The following is a 17,861-nucleotide window of genomic DNA, read 5'->3' on the forward strand; positions in this document are numbered from 1 at the left end:
TTTCAGTTAATAGGCATTTCAATAGTCATTTCAATTGCACATTTCATTAACCGTAGCTATAATTATTCATTGCAAGAAACCAATTAACCATTTATTTAAATGCATCACTATAGTAAATCCACTAAAAACAATATACATAGGCTGGATGCAATCACACGGCTAGGAGGGAGAGGAGGGGGGATAATGCTATAATAGAAATGTGTGGCAGAGCATTAGTATTAATTTATTATTATATAATTAAAGTTAAGTTAAAACATTTGCATTGTTTTCATTTCTTTTTCCCTACCCGACATTCTCTGGAGGCGAATTTCAGCAATGCCTGGGAGCTCAAGCCACAGGCTGTAAGGGGAAGTGAAGCTGCTGTTGTGGAGAAAAAAATTCTGTAAGGGGAAGTGAAGCTGCTGTTGTGGAGAAAAAAATTCAGAAAATAAAGGTAAGTGCTGAATTTCTATAGCTAAAATCTACTTTGTGTGTTGAAAATCAAATAAGGAGAAGAGATGGTACTGCTATTAAGTTTTGAAATAAGAGTTAATTAAAATATATTTGTTGAAATCTAAATTTGATTTTAATACAACAACTAGAAACTGAAATTTACATTTCTGGAAGTTGTATTTACTAAAATTATGGAGGGAAGAAATCTGTAATTTATAAAAATCAGTAGAGAGAAAGATAGGGTTGTGGTTATTCTAACTAAAATTAGTTTTGGCAAATTAGAAGAATTTCTGCAAATCAATTGCAGTTGTTGAATTTAGGTGATTGAAATTATCTGCAGCTGTTAAAGGCAATGAAGAAACGGAGAGGAAAAGTTAAAGGTAGATGAATAAAGAGAGCTAAGGGAAAGAGGGGGTTGAATAAGAAGAGGTTTGGTGGAGGTGGTGTTCAAAAGGAAAAGAATATAGAGTCTAGGAGAACCAATTCCTAGCAATGTGAGATACTCAAACTATGATATATGAAATAAAAAAACTTTATATAATTATAAACTCACATTATATATAATTTTGCTGACATTAATTCTAGTTTCATTATGTCGTTGGTTAATGATTCATCAAGCATTTATTGCAATAGCATATTTTTATGATTGTTATGAAATATGAAAGGTATTAAAAAAATGAGATATGCCATATATGGGGGTAGGCCCGTACAAGTAAAGGCGAAAGACCAGAAGAGATAAGCCTACAATATTGAAATTCTAAAAGTTGAGAGTTTAGACTCAACCTTGAATGAGAAAGCAACTTAAATCCTAAAAGTTGAGAATTCGGATCTAACCTTGAATTGGAAAGCTGGATGGGTGCAAAAATATATAAACATCATATGACTTGTATAAAGGTCTTGAATAGTAAACAAGATAGAAAGTGATGTTATGCATTTCTTATGACTAGTATATAATTTACATTTGTTTTAAATTAATTATTAAAAATGTTATTATTAATTCTTATACATTATTTGCATATTTCATTGAGCTATAGCTTATTAGCAGTGATTGTACTGCATAAAATAGGAAGGAGCTAATGGGGCATTAAGCAAAACAGTTGACTGCTCTTTTTGTGTACAAATGTTTTGGATGTACGTAGAGGTCAAAGTAGAAGTTGTACAAACACTTTTGGATATGTAAATATTATTTGAAGTTTAGTACACTGTGTATTTTTATATGATGTGTTTAAATATGCTTCCAGTTATGAAATATTGATTCTAGTCTTAAGTTTTGAAAATTTTGAGATGTTGTGATAGTTTGATTTGACTATTTCTTACTCACTTGGTCCTGATAGATATTTCAGGAGGAGTGTTATTAAAAGATAGGTTTATTCTGATTCTCTCTCTCTCTGTCACACTCTAAGTTGACTTTAGGGGATCAAAATGGGGTGTGACAAAAAACCTACCAATTATTTTCTCTCAAAAGAAAAACTAGAACAACATAAACAGAATATAGTAAAAGCATAAGTTTTGTGCATTGTAAGCTGATAATTATGATTTTACTAAAAGTCAGGCATACAGTATGGGAGACAACCTGTAGGTACAACAGGCTTGAGGAATCCGTTCTCATTGAAATGCAATCGTTTTCACCATACACATATACATCTGATATTATTTTCCCCAGAAAAAAACAGCAGATGAATTAATTTCCTTATTATTTAAAAATCTGCAGGGTTATTTTAGGTAACCACAAGCTCATGTTTTGCCAATGATTACTTGAAGCATAAACATAAAGAATGTAAACTTTTCTAGGGCATAAACAGGTATGACTTCCATCACTTAATATAAAAAGGATGTGGAATCTCGGATGACATTTAAGCATAGGCACATTACAACTTATCACTACATCTGAAACAAATTTGCCAATTGACTTGGTTTGGGTTCATAACTAATTTTATACTTAAACTTCATTAGTCTATACATGGCCCTCAAGAATATTATTTTTAACAAATTCAAATATAAACCATATCATGAATGCAAAATATTGTAAATTCAATGTAGCTAGATTACCAGTTTCAATAAATGCTTAACAAACTTGACGTCACCAATACCCATGTATCCCAAAGCTAAGGTGTCCAATATAGCAGCTTGCTCTATGCCTTTACACCCATAATTCATCTGTTCTTTCACTGCTTCATAATTTGCTTGAAGAATATGCATGGCGTCCTCTTTGTTCCCACTCTTGATCATGCTTTTGACTTGGGTGAATAATTCTTGCAACTGACTCACAAACTCATCCGTATCATGAATTCTCGGATCAGAATTGCAGAGCATCTTAGACCTGTTGTCAACAAACAAATCTGTCATACCAAGACACCTTGCAGTATTTTATCTTACAACAAGAATGATTATCAGCCCAGTCTTTAATCCAAGTGGAAATGTTGTCCAAGTTGCCTATCCAGAAATTTAACTTTGAAGATACCCGATAACACCATCCAAGTAGTATGTCTTAGTTACCTTTGTAACACAGAAGGCAAGCTTCACATAATAACTCAAAGCCAATTCAATTCTTTTTTAAGAGGAAGTAAAACTTGGAAGATGAAAAAGAATTGCCACTATGATCAGACGAGAAGGTTGAAAGCAGTACTAAATTTTTATTTTTTTTAGAATCCGTTGCATTTATTAAGAAATCAGATAAACTTTTTAGGCGCATGACATCACTTGTTCATAGATTTATAGATTTATCAAACGATACAAGAATAATGAAAAGCTGTCTCAGATAATGCATCATTATTTTAATAGATAAATATCAAGCATATCAGCAAGTCAAGAGTGATCTATTTGTAGAAAAACCCAAGCTTGTTCTCGTGATGAATTCAAACCCATTCTAATTAAAAACACAAGAAAAAAAAACATTTCTAAGATATCAACCAAAAATGCATCCGTTGAAGGATTCAGAAACGGGCTTTCCATCCTACAAGGAAAGTTAACAACAAAAAACTAAAATAATCACCTCTCTAGACCTTCCACAGCAACAGAGCCAGAAGCAAATTGAGGTTTTTTGCCTTTACTGTGACGCAAACTCAGCAACAGCTTTTCAGGAGAACAAGGCAGCAGACTTGGGTAAAGTCTAAAGTAGGACAGGCCACATCCCGGACGAAGCAATAAATCTCTTACAACGTCTTGCGTTCTCCTGAATTCATAAAATAGTGGAAATGAAAATGCTTCAAACCTGAGCTTGGCATTTCATCAAACATATTAAGAGCACGATGGTATTAAAGTGGAAACATACCACAAAGCAAGTGAAGAGATTACCTTGAAAAATAGAATGAAGAGTAATGGAGACAGAGGAGAGAAGAGACCATAGCTGTGGTACGAAAAGTTCAACGTTTTTTTTGGTTTGCACAACCCCTTGAAAAGCCGGTACTTTTGTAGACTGAACTGCGTTCGCGTTGAGCTTAACAAAATGACTTTGGCGGATCAGAATCCGAATCCAATGCTAGAAGCCGAGCCTGCTGGAAGTGCCGCAGCATTTAGGGTGCAAATCCGTCAGAGCCGAGTTTGAGTCGGTCCTGCTAAGAGTTTAAGCAATATTCTATGAGTCCAAGCCAGATTACGTGAGCCTCGCTAATTACAAAGAAAAAAAATTATGATTTGAATATTTTTTTTTTTTTTTTGAAAAACCCGGGGCTTAAAGCCCATATATTAAGAAGCAGAAAAAACAATTACAAGTAAACTGTGAAAGGGGAAACTAAAAGAAACTAAAACAGCAAAACTAAACAAAATTACACAAAGACTAAGCATAACCGAAAAAGGACATTGGGCAAACAATGGACTCAGAAAGTAGTCACAGTCTCATTCATCATATGAAATCTGTATGAAAAATGATGAATTCCAGGCGGTTGCTCTGGTTGCCCAATACCAAAAACTGAATCGGAAAATCTGGCCGTCACAGAACCTCCAACCTGCAAACGAAGATCCACAAAAGCGAGCCAGGTTTCCACGCAGGCCCTCCAAGGCTCGGAGAAACTGACTTTGCTCATCATTTTCTAATTGCCAAACGTCCACCAACTATGCCAACTATAGACGTTGTAGTATACCCGAAAATTTGGAAGAAAAATTTCCACAAGCGAACTGGAGTGTGAGATGAGCATCGAAATCTCACAATCCCAAAAATCTGCTTCCCAGGTCAGAAGAAAGCCAAAAAACAAAATCTGTGCCATAGCAAGACACCTGGAGGAAAACAGAGTCCCAGCAAACTCGCAGTAGAAGGCGTTAGGAATGTGGAGATAAAAAAACCCCTCCAACAAAATAAAAAAGCAAAAACAGAGAGTTAAATGCCCGGAAAATTCTGTAAATGAGTTGATTTGTCTTTCCATTTTTCAATCTTCAATCTAATAGCCGTTGAAATATTGCAAATAACTTTAGCCACATTGTTTCTAGTATTAGAGAAACGACGGTTGCCCCTTTCCCTCCAAATGTAATAAGTAATGCAGCTAATGGCCAAAAAACAGAAATCTTTTCCGGATCTATTTAGAATCATTGAGTTTTCAATGAAATCCAAAGCCTGGGCCAGTGTCGGCTTAAAAAAGAAGCTGGTAAAATCCGGCATAATATTCTTCAGAATGTAAAAGGAGAAATCACAGTCAAAAAATAGATGGGAATGATTCTCAAGATGGCCCGAGCAAAGGGAGCAGTTAAGTGGCAGTTGGATACCTCTATGATGCAGGTTATCCGCAGTTTTCAGTTTGCCGATTCTAGCCATCCAGGTGTAACAGGCATACTTAAGGGCATGATTCTTGTACCAGATGTAACTAAATCAATCAACCTTGGGTAAATGTGAGTAAAAAAACTCAATGAAATTTTTAAAAACCCATTTAGGAGATCCTTCCCATAAAACCTCATTGTTGTATTTGATTGCCACAACCTTTAATCTAGCATTGATACTCGAATGAAGATGATTGGGAAGCTGCCATGTGTTATTCATAATAAAATTTTTAACTAAAGCATCATCCCGGACCTGTAAATGATAGGTATCCCCAAGTGAATTTCCATTAAGCCACGGGTCCCAGAGGAAAGAAAAATTGCTGTGCTTAGATACAAAAAACTGTAACAGCCCTTTGATTTTTGAGAATGTGTCAGAAATTCTGTGCCAGAATTTGGAGGCAGCAGGTGGGGGTGCTTCGAAGGAGAAATGTACTTAGCTTTATACCAACAGCTAAGAAGATTTTGGTTGTTGTAAAACCTGCATATAATTGAGCAAAATACACCAAAGTAAAGGGCTTCAAAAGAGGGAATGCCTAGGCCCCCAGCAAATTTAGGAATATTGAATTTAGACCATGGGATGAGATGCAATTTCCTCTCCGTCAAATTGTTGTGGAATAAAAACTTAAAGCAAAGTTTGTTGAGAATAGCGCAGCAACCCACCCTTAGGTATGATAGATCCTCTTATCCAATAAGCAATGGAATTTGTAATGGTGAATTTAAGGAATTGGACCCTACTTGCAAAAGAAAGAAACTTGTTTTTCCAATCAGCAAGTAGAGCAGAAATTCTGCTCAGTAGAGGTTGGAAGTGAGTGGCTTTAAGTCTTTTAGGAGATATGGGGATACCAAGATAAGTGAGGTGAAGATTGATGGTATGGATGTCAAGCTCCTCACAAATTGACTGATTGCCAGGATCATTAAAAGAAAAGACTATAACACTCTTGCTTGTATTGATGTGGAGACCAGATAAAGAGGCAAAGAGTTGTAAGCAGCTAATGAGATGATTGGCATTATCTTTACTAGATTCCCCCATTACCAGAAGATCGTCGGCATACATCATGTGATTGATATAAAAATCTTTGCAGCGAATACCCTTGAAGTTATGAGGAGAAGCTGGGTCAATGAGAATGTTGGATAGGCCATCCATAGCAATGCAGAAGAGCAGGGGAGACAAGGGGCAGTCTTGTCGGAGATCCGATCTAGAATTGAAAAAGCCCTGAAGGGATCCTTTAAACAAATAGAGAAGTGAACATCACTTATGCATCCTTTAATCCAAGCAACAAATCTCTCAGGGAATCCTTTTTGTAGGAGCCGAGCAAGAATGAATTCCCTAGAGATAGTATCAAAAGCCTTTTTGACATCCAGTTTAGCACAAAACATCTTTTTTTTCCCTTGAAATCTCTAAGTAACTCAGCAGCTAGAATAATATTGTCAGTGGAGCATCTATTAGCAATGAAACCTGATTGACTTTCATGGATAATGTGAGGAAGAGTAACTCTGAGTCTATTGGCAATAACATTAGCAACAATTTTGTAGAGAACATTGCAAAGCGAAATTGGTCTATAGTCGTTGATGTTAGAAGCATGGGCGCTCTTAGGAATTAAAGCTATAGCAGTAGCCTTAACTCCTCTCGGGAGAGAACCAGTAGCAAAAAAATTGCAGACCGCATTATACACTTGCAAGCCAATAAGGTGCCATGATTTCCTATAAAAAGCATATGTGAAACCATCCTGGCTAGGAGCAGTATTTTCATTTCCATCAAAAACCGTCATCTTGACTTACCAAATAAAGGGTTAGATTTTTGTTATGCTCCTTCTCATAGTGGTCAAAGTGCGATTTTTGCATGTCTAAAATAATAATTTTGTGTTATACATATTATCATAGATTTCATATAGATGGAATCATGGAATTTGAGTTCGAAACAAGAAAAATTATAATTGTGATGGATATTAAAAATATTTTGAAGATGTGACTACATCAAAGAAGTATGATTGTGAAAGAAAAAATGGACATAAAAAAATTTCACATAGTCATCTCATTTAATCTGTAAACGATCTAAATTCAAATACAATTTTTTTCAAGGTATTGGCTAAATAAATAAAATAGGAGTTTGAATCAAAATGCATTATATATATCAGTAAATAATAAATATTAAAATGTCTTAGAATCGGCATCGTCGGTTTTAAATTAATTTATTTCCAACTTGTGTTTGTAGGAATATATATATATCCTGAGGCTCACAATGTCTCTTAATAAGTATAATTTTCTCATTATATCTCTATCATTTGAATAATAATAACTAAATAATAAAAAATGATTAGATAAATTGAAACTCTTTTTCAGAGAAAAAATTAAAATTTACTCAAGTGAATAAAAATAAACACAAACTATATGAAAATTTTTCATTTAAAAAATTAAAATTGTTTTAACTCTAATAAAATTTTACTATTAATTTTTTTAATTTAATTTAAAATTCACAAATTAAATTGGAATCCTAAAAATAAAACTGAAACATTTTTTTGAAAAAGTGATAAAAATACTAAAAAAATTTATTGGTAAATGATTTTTAGCTTGTTGTAAATACAATGTAGTAGATTTTAGCTTTTATTTGCAATACAACTACCGAGAGAGAGAGAGAAGATTCATGGATGAGATAACTCAACGGAATGATTTTTTGCTTTTTTTTTGCATTGAAAGCTTGTGTATAAAAAATGTAACCAAAATAAATCATCCAGCTAGTTTCCCAAGTAACTCCGCCTGGCAATATCCCTTCTTCTGGATGTCTTCAGCTTCCAACAGGACAGACCTATTCTCGTGTATTCGAATAACCACTAATGACTGTGACGCAGGAGATGGCTCCCAGGATCCACCCGCTCTCTTTATCTCTCTCGAGCTCTCTCTGTTCGTGGACACCAAAGCCGAGACCGAACTCCAGGCGGCCCTTCTCCCTTCTTCTAGACGTCTACATAATTGATGATCGTCTAAGGAAAACTCATGTATGACTTTTCTTATTTAGTGTGCTATATTTTTATATTTATGTGGATTGATGATATTTTTTTTGTATTTTGATTAGACGATCAATAAAAACTTGTCTTATTTGAGTGATGTGATATTTGCTATTGCAAAGAAGGATGATCATGTACCTTATAGAAACTCAAAATTGACGCATCTTCTATAGGTAATTATGGCATTAGTTATTTTAGGATACTCTTATGTATCTTTTGATTTCTAGTTGTTATATTTGGTTGAACTTAATGTCTAATGTCTGCATGCTAGTTTTTTTATCTTTATGATTTCGCTATGATATTGTTTGAAAATAATCATATAATAAATTAGTTGTAACTAATATTTACATTTTTTTTGTCTTAGTTTATTGTTATTTATTCTGATTATTTTTTGCAAATTAAGTCTTGTCTAGGGGTGATTCAAAAATATTGATATTTGTCAACATCTCGCAAGAAGCTTCATCAGCCAATGAATCTATATGCTCCTTTCGATTTGCTGCTCGAGTCAATGCCAAGTATTAAACTCACAGATGAGGTGATTGGATTCCAGATCAAGCTTTGAGTGAGTTTAATACTTTAGGCAATTTTAAAAATATTTTTCCATTTCCTTCTTAATATCTTTTATTTAGTATTTGATGGTTCTTAAATTGCAATTGATTTTAATTATACGCAAAGTTGGAAACTTGTTATGGAGCATGATTTGCACAAAAATAGCTGAAAGAAAAATAGGCCCACTGTGGTGCATTTTAAGAAAAGCAAATCAATGTTGGTTGGATATTTTTAGTGTTTTAATTAAAATTTTAAATTTAGACTTGTTTGAAACTATTTTTTGAGAAGTAGCTTTTTAATACGGAAATTTAATTTTGCACTAAAATGTTGTTTTAAGAATCATTAAAAAATCGTTCCAAATGAAGACGTAAGCTCAACTCTACTCACTTAACCCACATAAGGTCTAACACTTGAGAGGCACTGCTTCTTTGTTAATTATCAGCAAAGCCAATCAAATTCAATATATCTTGCATTTAAATACATCAGATATATTTGACTGTTAAAACACATTAGTCTTAACATTAGTTTCACATCATATAGTTGAAATGTTGGTTATAAATACAAAGCTTTTGACTCTCATAATAGAAGTAGATTTTTGAGTTGAAATGAATTTGACCATTACGTACTTAATTGAACTTTGATCCCCTTTTAATTTAGACTTTATTTAGGACAGCTTTTTTATGACTTTCTAAAGCTGTTTTTTAGTACAAAATTTTTTTAAATAAGTTTTTTTTAAAATTTTGTACTAAAAAGTTTTTTTTTAAAGTAAGAAGAAAGCTATACTAAACGAAACCTTACTCTCTACAACCGAGTTTACGGAACAAAGGAAAACACTTCATATGTAAACTAACCTAAACTATTATGTAATATTTTTAACCAAAAGACTTCTCTACAAATCAAAGTAAGAATCTTACTTGTGGAAGCACAGATGACAATATATTTTTATAAGGCATAAAGAAAAAATGAGCACCAAGAGGAAAATAATTTTTTTATATTTATTAAAAAGTTGATTGCAAAATCATAAATTTAACAAAGCTCGAATTTTGACAACAAAAGTAAAATTTTTTTATCAACTCAACTAATGCATACATATCTCTATCATCTCTGAATCGACACGCAAATCCACAAATATTAGAAAAAAAATACAACAAAAAAGAGAAAACTCTCTAGAAATATACGACAGAGATAATATTTGAACTTACAGATCGTAAAGACAGTGAATTGTAAATCCTAAAATTTAAGTACAGTAAAATAAGAGTATATAACTTAGCAAAAAAGCTAGAATATAACTAATTTCATTCATGAATAATCCAGAAATATTAACGGCTACTCAGTTAATTTGATACTTGTCAATCATAGAGATTACATAAAAAATTTAACAAAAGTTAAGACAACACGCTCACGTATCATTGCCTAGGAAAAGTTTAAAAAGTGAACTATCAAGATATTGTTTGTCAAATGTTGTCATCTGCAAATCAAACAAGAACATTCCCAGTAAAGTTCACTGTAAGAATAAAATTAAAAAAATTAGTAATCCAACGATAGAAAACAAAACATCAAGATAGAGAAGAAATGAAATGCTACAAAAGTAATACCAGTAGGAGTTGAAATCATACCACAACAAATTTAGTTGAACTTTTAGCAATTAGGGAACTAACTTCAGTTTCTTAGCATGATGTTTCTTTCTATTAATATGAAAGTTATAAACATCTTTGCAGCTGCAAACGACTTCACAAAGAAAACATATCAATATGGCCTCTTCAACAGCACCTTCCTGAATAACTTTATCATTTTTGGTCTGCAAATTCTTTTTAAGAGTAGCAGTTGGCTCCAGAGTCATTTTTTCTTTTAGTTTTTGTAGTTTTGCATTTTGTTTTTTCCCCATTTTGTGAGCGTTGAATGTCTCTTTGATTAAATCAAAAGAAAAGCAAAAGTTCTCACATGCCTTCTTGGCATGCTTTTTTCCTATAAGATGTGAGGCAAATGCAACAGCGCTGTTGCAAACTATGTTGCATATCTTATAAACTTTTATATCATCAGTTGATGCGCCTTCTTCATTAACAATTTTCTTCTTTTTTTAATCCAAACTAAAAATCTTCATTTGTCCGACATCTTGCTGAGTTGAAATTGGGGCTATATCCTGGGCATAAACATCGTATGATATTAGCAAAGGAGCTTATACTATATATATATATATATATATATATAAACAAACATAATGCAATCAATATTTTTATTTTTGTTTTTTATAAGATTAGAATTTCATCTTATTTTGGATTCATTTGGGATAACTTTTTTACTACTTTTGAAAGTACTTTTATAGTATAAAGTTTTCTAATTAAAGAAAAATTATATAAAATGCTGCTTTAGAAAATAGTAAAAAGACTATCCAAACAAAACCTTAATCATATATATATATATTGAAATGATGTTGAATTATATAAATTACAAGCCTCCTCTCCTCCAACGTATCACAAGCCTTCTCACCTCTCTTGTCTTTTGCTTCATTTTAGAGAGCTTTTTTTACTAATATCTAAACATCTTTTTAGTACAAAAATTTCTAGTTCAAAAAATTCTTATGCTAAAAAACTACTTTAAAAAATAATAAGAAAACTGTCATGAATGAAAACTTAGTTCCACAGCTTCCGCCTCTTCCTCCATTATGCATTTTTTATTTGTGTTTAAATTATAAAAGTATGAATATTCATTCAGTGCAACTGTGGATTTTATTAGAACACTACCATTTTGTTATAAACCAAAAAAAATAAAGTTCATTAACTTTTATATCTCAATCACCGATCACAATTGCTTATTCTGTTAAGTTGAGATTTATTGTGGATATTGCTAATTGATCTAATGCAACCTTTCTTTTTTTTTAGAAAAGCTCATTTATGAGTGCAGATTTTATTTCTTCAAGTAAAAAGTTACAAAGTCTTTACAGGAAATCACAGCTCACTAATGCTTATAGAGCTGCAAGCAACAGGCAAAAAATATATATAAAGCACAAGTTTCAAAACTAAGATATAACAAAGAAGCAAGACTGACAAGAAGTCGAACATAAAAAAATAAGCCAGAACTTTGATATAATTGAAGATCCACCAGAAACCACAAAAGGAATCAAGAGAAGTCCAATAATAGCAACATCCAAGGCACAATGACATCAAAAACCATCTACACACTCAATAAACATGAAGAGACAAGCACAAGGGAGGGCAGGGTCATTAGAGAATTCTAACCACAACAACTAAAATCAGAACAACCACAATAGAGAGCAGCCAAAGCATATTATGTAGAAAAAACACAAGAGCCAAATATATGGAGAGTATAGACAAGCCACGAACCATCCAGAGCATGCCACTTAAACCCAGAACAAAGAAAGAAAAATTAGATAGGGACAGAGTATACATGAAAAATATCAATATGAAAGAATAGACTATCAACAAATTACAAGGTAAGGATTATATAAGGGAGTGAATAGTAAAAGAATCAATTATCCATATAATCACAAATCTTATTCACCATAATCCAAAAAGAATCATTCTCCATTCAACCCACAAGGCTATTCTCCAATCAATACATATCAAAAGAAACAAAGAGAAAATAATAAAAATAGACCACAGTAATAAATGACCGACAATAATAAACAACAAATAGTAAAGAGACAAATACTCCTTGCAAAGATAACAAACACTAACACCCATATCAGGATGAAAGATGAGGAGAAAAGAAATAAGAGAGTACCCTAAGCTAAAAAAAATAGATAATAAATAAAGGAATATGATTATAACAACACAAAAATATGACGAAATTGAAACACTTGCCATATTAAGGAAAAGAGAACCATCTAGATCAGCAAACCAGTGGGAAAAAAGAGGCTCAAAGAAAGATTCTTCATTCCAACAACCATAGCTATTCTCCTTAAATACATAAAAAGGAATAACATATATAAATAAAAAATAGGACACAATGAATGATAACTAAGATAATAGATACAAAATTCAAGATAAACAATAGTCAACAATATTAAAACCAAAATGAAGAGATAAGAAGACAAGAAACAACCTACTAATTGGAATAAATAATACAACCATACCAATAGCAGACCAGAAACCAACAAAAGTCAAAGAAAATGAATTATTTTCTAATGTATGGTAAGAAAATAGCAACAAGTTTAATCAAACCATTTAGAATTCTAAAAAGTATGATCATTATTGAAATACTCAACATTTACCAAAGACACACCTATTTAGCCAGCTTATCAACATAGGCATTCCCTCTCTCCAAATATGGGAGATTCTAAAAAGGTAACATGAGCTAAAGATGCCATAATTCTAGCAAATAAGTGAAAAAAGAGATGCATTATGGCAACCATTGGGAAAAATTAAAGCAATAAGAACATTAGAATATGCTTCAATCCAATTATTCTTTAAATTTTTAAAAATACAAAGGTTGAGGCCTAAAGATAATTAAAGTGTTCAATTCAGCAAAAAATGGTTTACAATTAGGGAGAGGGGAGTCAAAATCATATAGAGAACACATTTAGAATCTCTAATAACTTCACTACAAATAGAACCATTAATGGAAGAGGAACCATCAATGTTCAGTTTAATGTACTCCATGGGAGGGTTTAATCCACTAAAAATTCTTATAATTGAAACTTTGACTATTATTAGCCAATTGGATATATTAAAAAAAAAGAAAAAACAATCCAAGAAGTAATGCCTTAATGTCTATGTCTAATCATATTAGCATTAAAAAGAAGATGTATCTTGTTCTTAAGACATATTACTATAATTCTATTCGAGCTCATCATAATATCATTGTGCTTATAGTCATTCATTTCAATCCATAAGAACTAAAAAACCAACATGGGATAACAACAAGAATATGGCCTTTAGTTATGTTAACAAATAAGTTAGATTGAAAAGAAAAGCAATTATATTTGATTTACAGTTAAAGGACACATATATATAAAGCATTCTCTAAAGTAGCCCACACTCTAGAAGTAACCGGACCATTCAAAAAGACATGATTTAAGGTTTCATTATGTAAACATTAAAATTGACATTTAGATACAATTGAGATGCCCTTTTTTATAAGCATTCCATCCACATGTATGAATCCTTTGATAATTTTCTAAGAAAAAGGGAGATATTAGTAGGAGTGGAGAAGTTCCAAATTTTATCAAAAATCTTATTAGATTGCCTATGAGGTCTAAAAAAATCCCACATTTCCTTGAAGTTGAATTCATCATTCATAAAATATTTAAAGATAGGGAAATCTTGACCATTAGGATTTAAAGGAATATCGCAAATCATACTCACAATATTAGAAGGTAGCAAATATGAGAGAAGATTATGGCACCACTTACCATATTATATGAAGGTAGAAACCTTAACATTGGAGATAGAGTGAGTGTTAAAAATAAAGTCAATATAACCAAAACTAATCCAATCATCTTGCCAAAAAAAGGTGGGAGTACCCTTACCCTAACCAAGAAAGATAGACATTTCACCCTGCACTTAATTTTCCACATTATATTCCACACAAAAGAATGCCTATTTTTGAAAGCACAAAGGCTAGGATTTGATTGTTTACAATATTTAGCATTCATGAAATTATCCCATAGGGAGGTGCACTATAGGAAAATCAAAGATTACCAACAGTCATATAACTATAGGAATTACCTCCAAAGCTTGTAGGAAAAACCTTACACCATATGATAAATAGATTTTCAACCCAATCCACCTTCCTTATAAGGAAATATACAATAATTACACTTAGACCAATGAATTTTTTTGGATACCCAAAAATTTTTATTGATAAGGTTATCTAATCTAGAGCAAACTTCTAAAGTAGGGTTGTCAATTTGTAACAAATAAATAAGCATGGAGCATAACACACTTTTGATCAAAATTAATCTTGCACTAATAAACAAATAGTTATATTCCCATGAAGATAATTTGATAATAATGTTTGCAAACATTTATCAAAAATAAAAATTGGCTTATGACCCTTGTGAAAAGGGGACCCCAAGTAATAAAGAGGCACTGATTATGCTACTTAATTAAAGACAGTTATAGAACATATGCAATTTATTATGTCCATAGTCATACCCAACATTCTCCAAACATTCTCCATATTATATTTTATGTGAGCTAAGATATTATCATCAAATCCAACAGGAGCAAAATATTAAACATAAAAGACCAACTAATATCATCATAAGCTAGCTTTGCTAATATCAAGTTTATTAATTAAATTACGACCATGGACCTTTTATGAATATCATAAATACGTTTTTGAGCAAGCAAAATATTGTTAGATATATCTTTACCCTTTAAGAAATCACTTTGATCAATAGAAATAAGTCTCAGGAGAATGAAAGACATTTTAGTAGCCAAAATCTTTGAAATGAATTTTTAAAAGCTAGTATAAAGACTGATATGTATAGAGCCATTCCAATTAGATGGATTATCATATTTGGGAATGCAAACTAAAGAAGTACAAGCTAAATACTTAGGAATGTAACAACCTTTAAAGAAATCCCATAAAACATTCCATAAATCATCTTTAATGATATACCAACATTTTTTATAAATAGAAATAGTAAATCCATCAAGATTTGTCATAGCATCATGATTCATACGTACATTAATAGTGTTGTTGATTTCAACTTCATTTGGGGCTTTTAAAAAAATTATAATTGTCATCATGAGAGATAATAGAAGGGGTAATGTGGGGATTAGAAATATTCAGATTATCCCTGGACTAACCCATGAGAGCCTTAAAATGAGAAATAGTTGAGGCAGAAGTGACATCCTGATTCTTAGACCAAAAATCATAATCAAGTTTGATTTTATTAAATAGTGGATCTAACATTTCATTTGTTAACAAGAGCATGAAAACATTTTTTATTTCTTTCCCCCTTCAAAAATGTGTTTAAAAGCGGTTTTTTGTTTCCAATAAGCCTCTTATTTGATTTGAAGGTCATAAAGAATGTTTTTTTTTTGCATTAATGAAGGATTCCCTTGTTTATTTCACAATTATTAGGCACAAAAAAAATTCTCAATATGAATGACCTCTTCCTGAGCTTTTAGAATATTGGAAAATATATTGTCAAACACATGTTTATGCCACCAACTCAGAATTTGTTTAAGTCTCTTCAATTTTAAAGCAAAGAAAATAAGAGCATTGGGAAGATCATAACAATATAAAGGAGCATATGGATAAATATGAAAGTTATTTATTTATTTATTTTTTTAGAAAACCCACCACCGTGCCTACGTGTTAATTAATATTAAATAAAGTATAAGTCCTTATAAGGGATCTAATGCTTGCTACTTCTCAAAAGAGCTACAATCAAAAGAAAATTAAAACCTAAGAGCTAAAGATCTTAACAAATTACAAAGAGGAAAAAAAGCCTAGGAAATTAAAGTTAAGGGAGTTCAGTCATCACCTAAAAGAAAGAAGAATTAGATGATCAAGAAGCAAAAAATACCACCTGCACAAAGAAGGGGGAACCAGAAAACACAAGTAATAATATGCAAATATAAACAATAAAGAGAACAACCAAAAGGATATCAGAGATCTCATCCTCAAAATATCTTGGATGGACTAGGAACCAAAATTTAGAGCAAGAAATACAAATAAGAACGGATAATAAAAGAAATAACTGAGCCAACAATGTACACAAGAAAATATAAGAGAAAAAGATCAAGATCCAAACTAACAATAAGAAGAAGACACATGAAGGAAACTAGCCAAACAAAGTAAAATACAAAGCAGAGAATTTAACCAAGCCAAAAAAAAAGACTAAGAAACAGAAAATCAACAACATAAAGCTAGGCACCCAAACAAAGGCCAAAGAAAATACAAGCATCAAACTACCTAACAAAATGAACTAATGAATAAAAAAAGAAGCCAAATTATACGAATAGGAAAAGAAGGCAACCCAAGCCTACAACCAACAAAACAAGTAAAATAAAATTCCAAAAACATGAGTTGAGAGGCATCAAGTACCTCAAAGAAAGGTTCCAAATCAAAAGAGCATCATATACCAAAGGAACAAAGAAATTAAAACCACCAAAAATAGAACCAGGTTATGAGATTACCAACAAGAGAAGATAAAAAATCATTAAGAGCTAAGGAACAATAGAAGCCCTAACCAAAACTGAGGAAATATAAATACAGGCTTCTGGTGGATTTATGGAGGAATATTCAATGTAAACAGATATATGACAAATATGTATGGTATTTTAGGAGGAGTATTCTGTCAAAAATTTTGGTAGAGAACACGTAAAAAAATTTTACCGGTCTGTGTCCTACGGACATTTCTAACTACTTATATGCTAAAATTTTTGACAAAAATATTTTGCTAAAAATTTCAGTGAATAAACTGCTAGTAAGAGTAACTCGTAAATGATGAATAATATTATTATATTCCACCAGAATTCCGTCAAAAACTTTTTTGCCAAAAAATTTACTCCGAAAAAAGGTTTTCGAGTCGTAATTTACCATTTACTACATTTCTATAAAAAATGCATAGTCTCTAGCATAATTTTTTGAATTTCCATGGATTTGGGTCGTTGGTAACACCTGAATTTCTTATATTGAAAATAACTAAGTGATAATGTAAGGCAACCCATAACAATCCAGCAAAATTTTGCCCTTGAGGATAAAAGGAGCATTTAGCATGGTAAAAGGAATGAAACAATTCATGGTATAACCTTCCTTAGCGAACCAAACCACACATGCATTGGCTTCCATTTTAATATAAGAGATTCTAAAAGAAGTTCCTTAGTAAATCACTACAGGAAAACCTGGTAATACCGGCAGACCAAATTCGCCGGTAACATGGAAAATAAGATGGAAAGTTTCCGTTTCCGTCGCATTTCTGGCGGATTTTCATGCACTGGTTTTTTGCGCGTAGGATAAAGCTTTCCGGCATACTCTCCGGCGTACTCTCTGGTGCATTACCGGCGAAACATTGTGCAAAAATAACGTTGTTTCCCGTTACATTATTCTGACGTCACATACGCCAGATTTTGCCTATTAGATTTAAATGATAATTTAACTTTTAATCGGACACAATGGCGAAAAAGGATTCATGTAACCGACCCCACGTAGTGG

General features: G+C 32.0%; 1 protein-coding gene across 6 annotated transcripts in view; it reads right to left on the minus strand.

Annotated features, from left to right (window-relative positions):
- LOC110105715 overlaps window positions 1-4,044 on the minus strand; it is a 44,019-nt gene extending 39,975 nt beyond the window's left edge. For 5 of the 6 annotated variants that reach the window (XR_003701422.1, XR_003701421.1, XR_002304172.2 and 2 more), the window contains exons 1-3: window positions 3,727-4,044; window positions 3,425-3,604; window positions 2,482-2,752 (exon numbers count right to left, since the gene is read on the minus strand). Coding sequence is in view for 3 of the 6 variants with exons in the window: in XM_020835317.2 (XP_020690976.1) it covers window positions 2,482-2,752; window positions 3,425-3,604; window positions 3,727-3,776 (501 nt within the window). In the remaining 3 variants the exon portion in view is untranslated. The remainder of the gene's footprint in view (window positions 1-2,481; window positions 2,753-3,424; window positions 3,605-3,726) is intronic. The other variant, XM_020835316.2, reaches the window with a different exon arrangement.
- Window positions 4,045-17,861: the final 13,817 nt, after the last annotated feature.

The sequence above is a fragment of the Dendrobium catenatum genome, unplaced genomic scaffold (assembly GCF_001605985.2).
Source record: "Dendrobium catenatum unplaced genomic scaffold, ASM160598v2 fragScaff_scaffold_803, whole genome shotgun sequence".
Lineage (NCBI taxonomy): Eukaryota > Viridiplantae > Streptophyta > Magnoliopsida > Asparagales > Orchidaceae > Dendrobium > Dendrobium catenatum.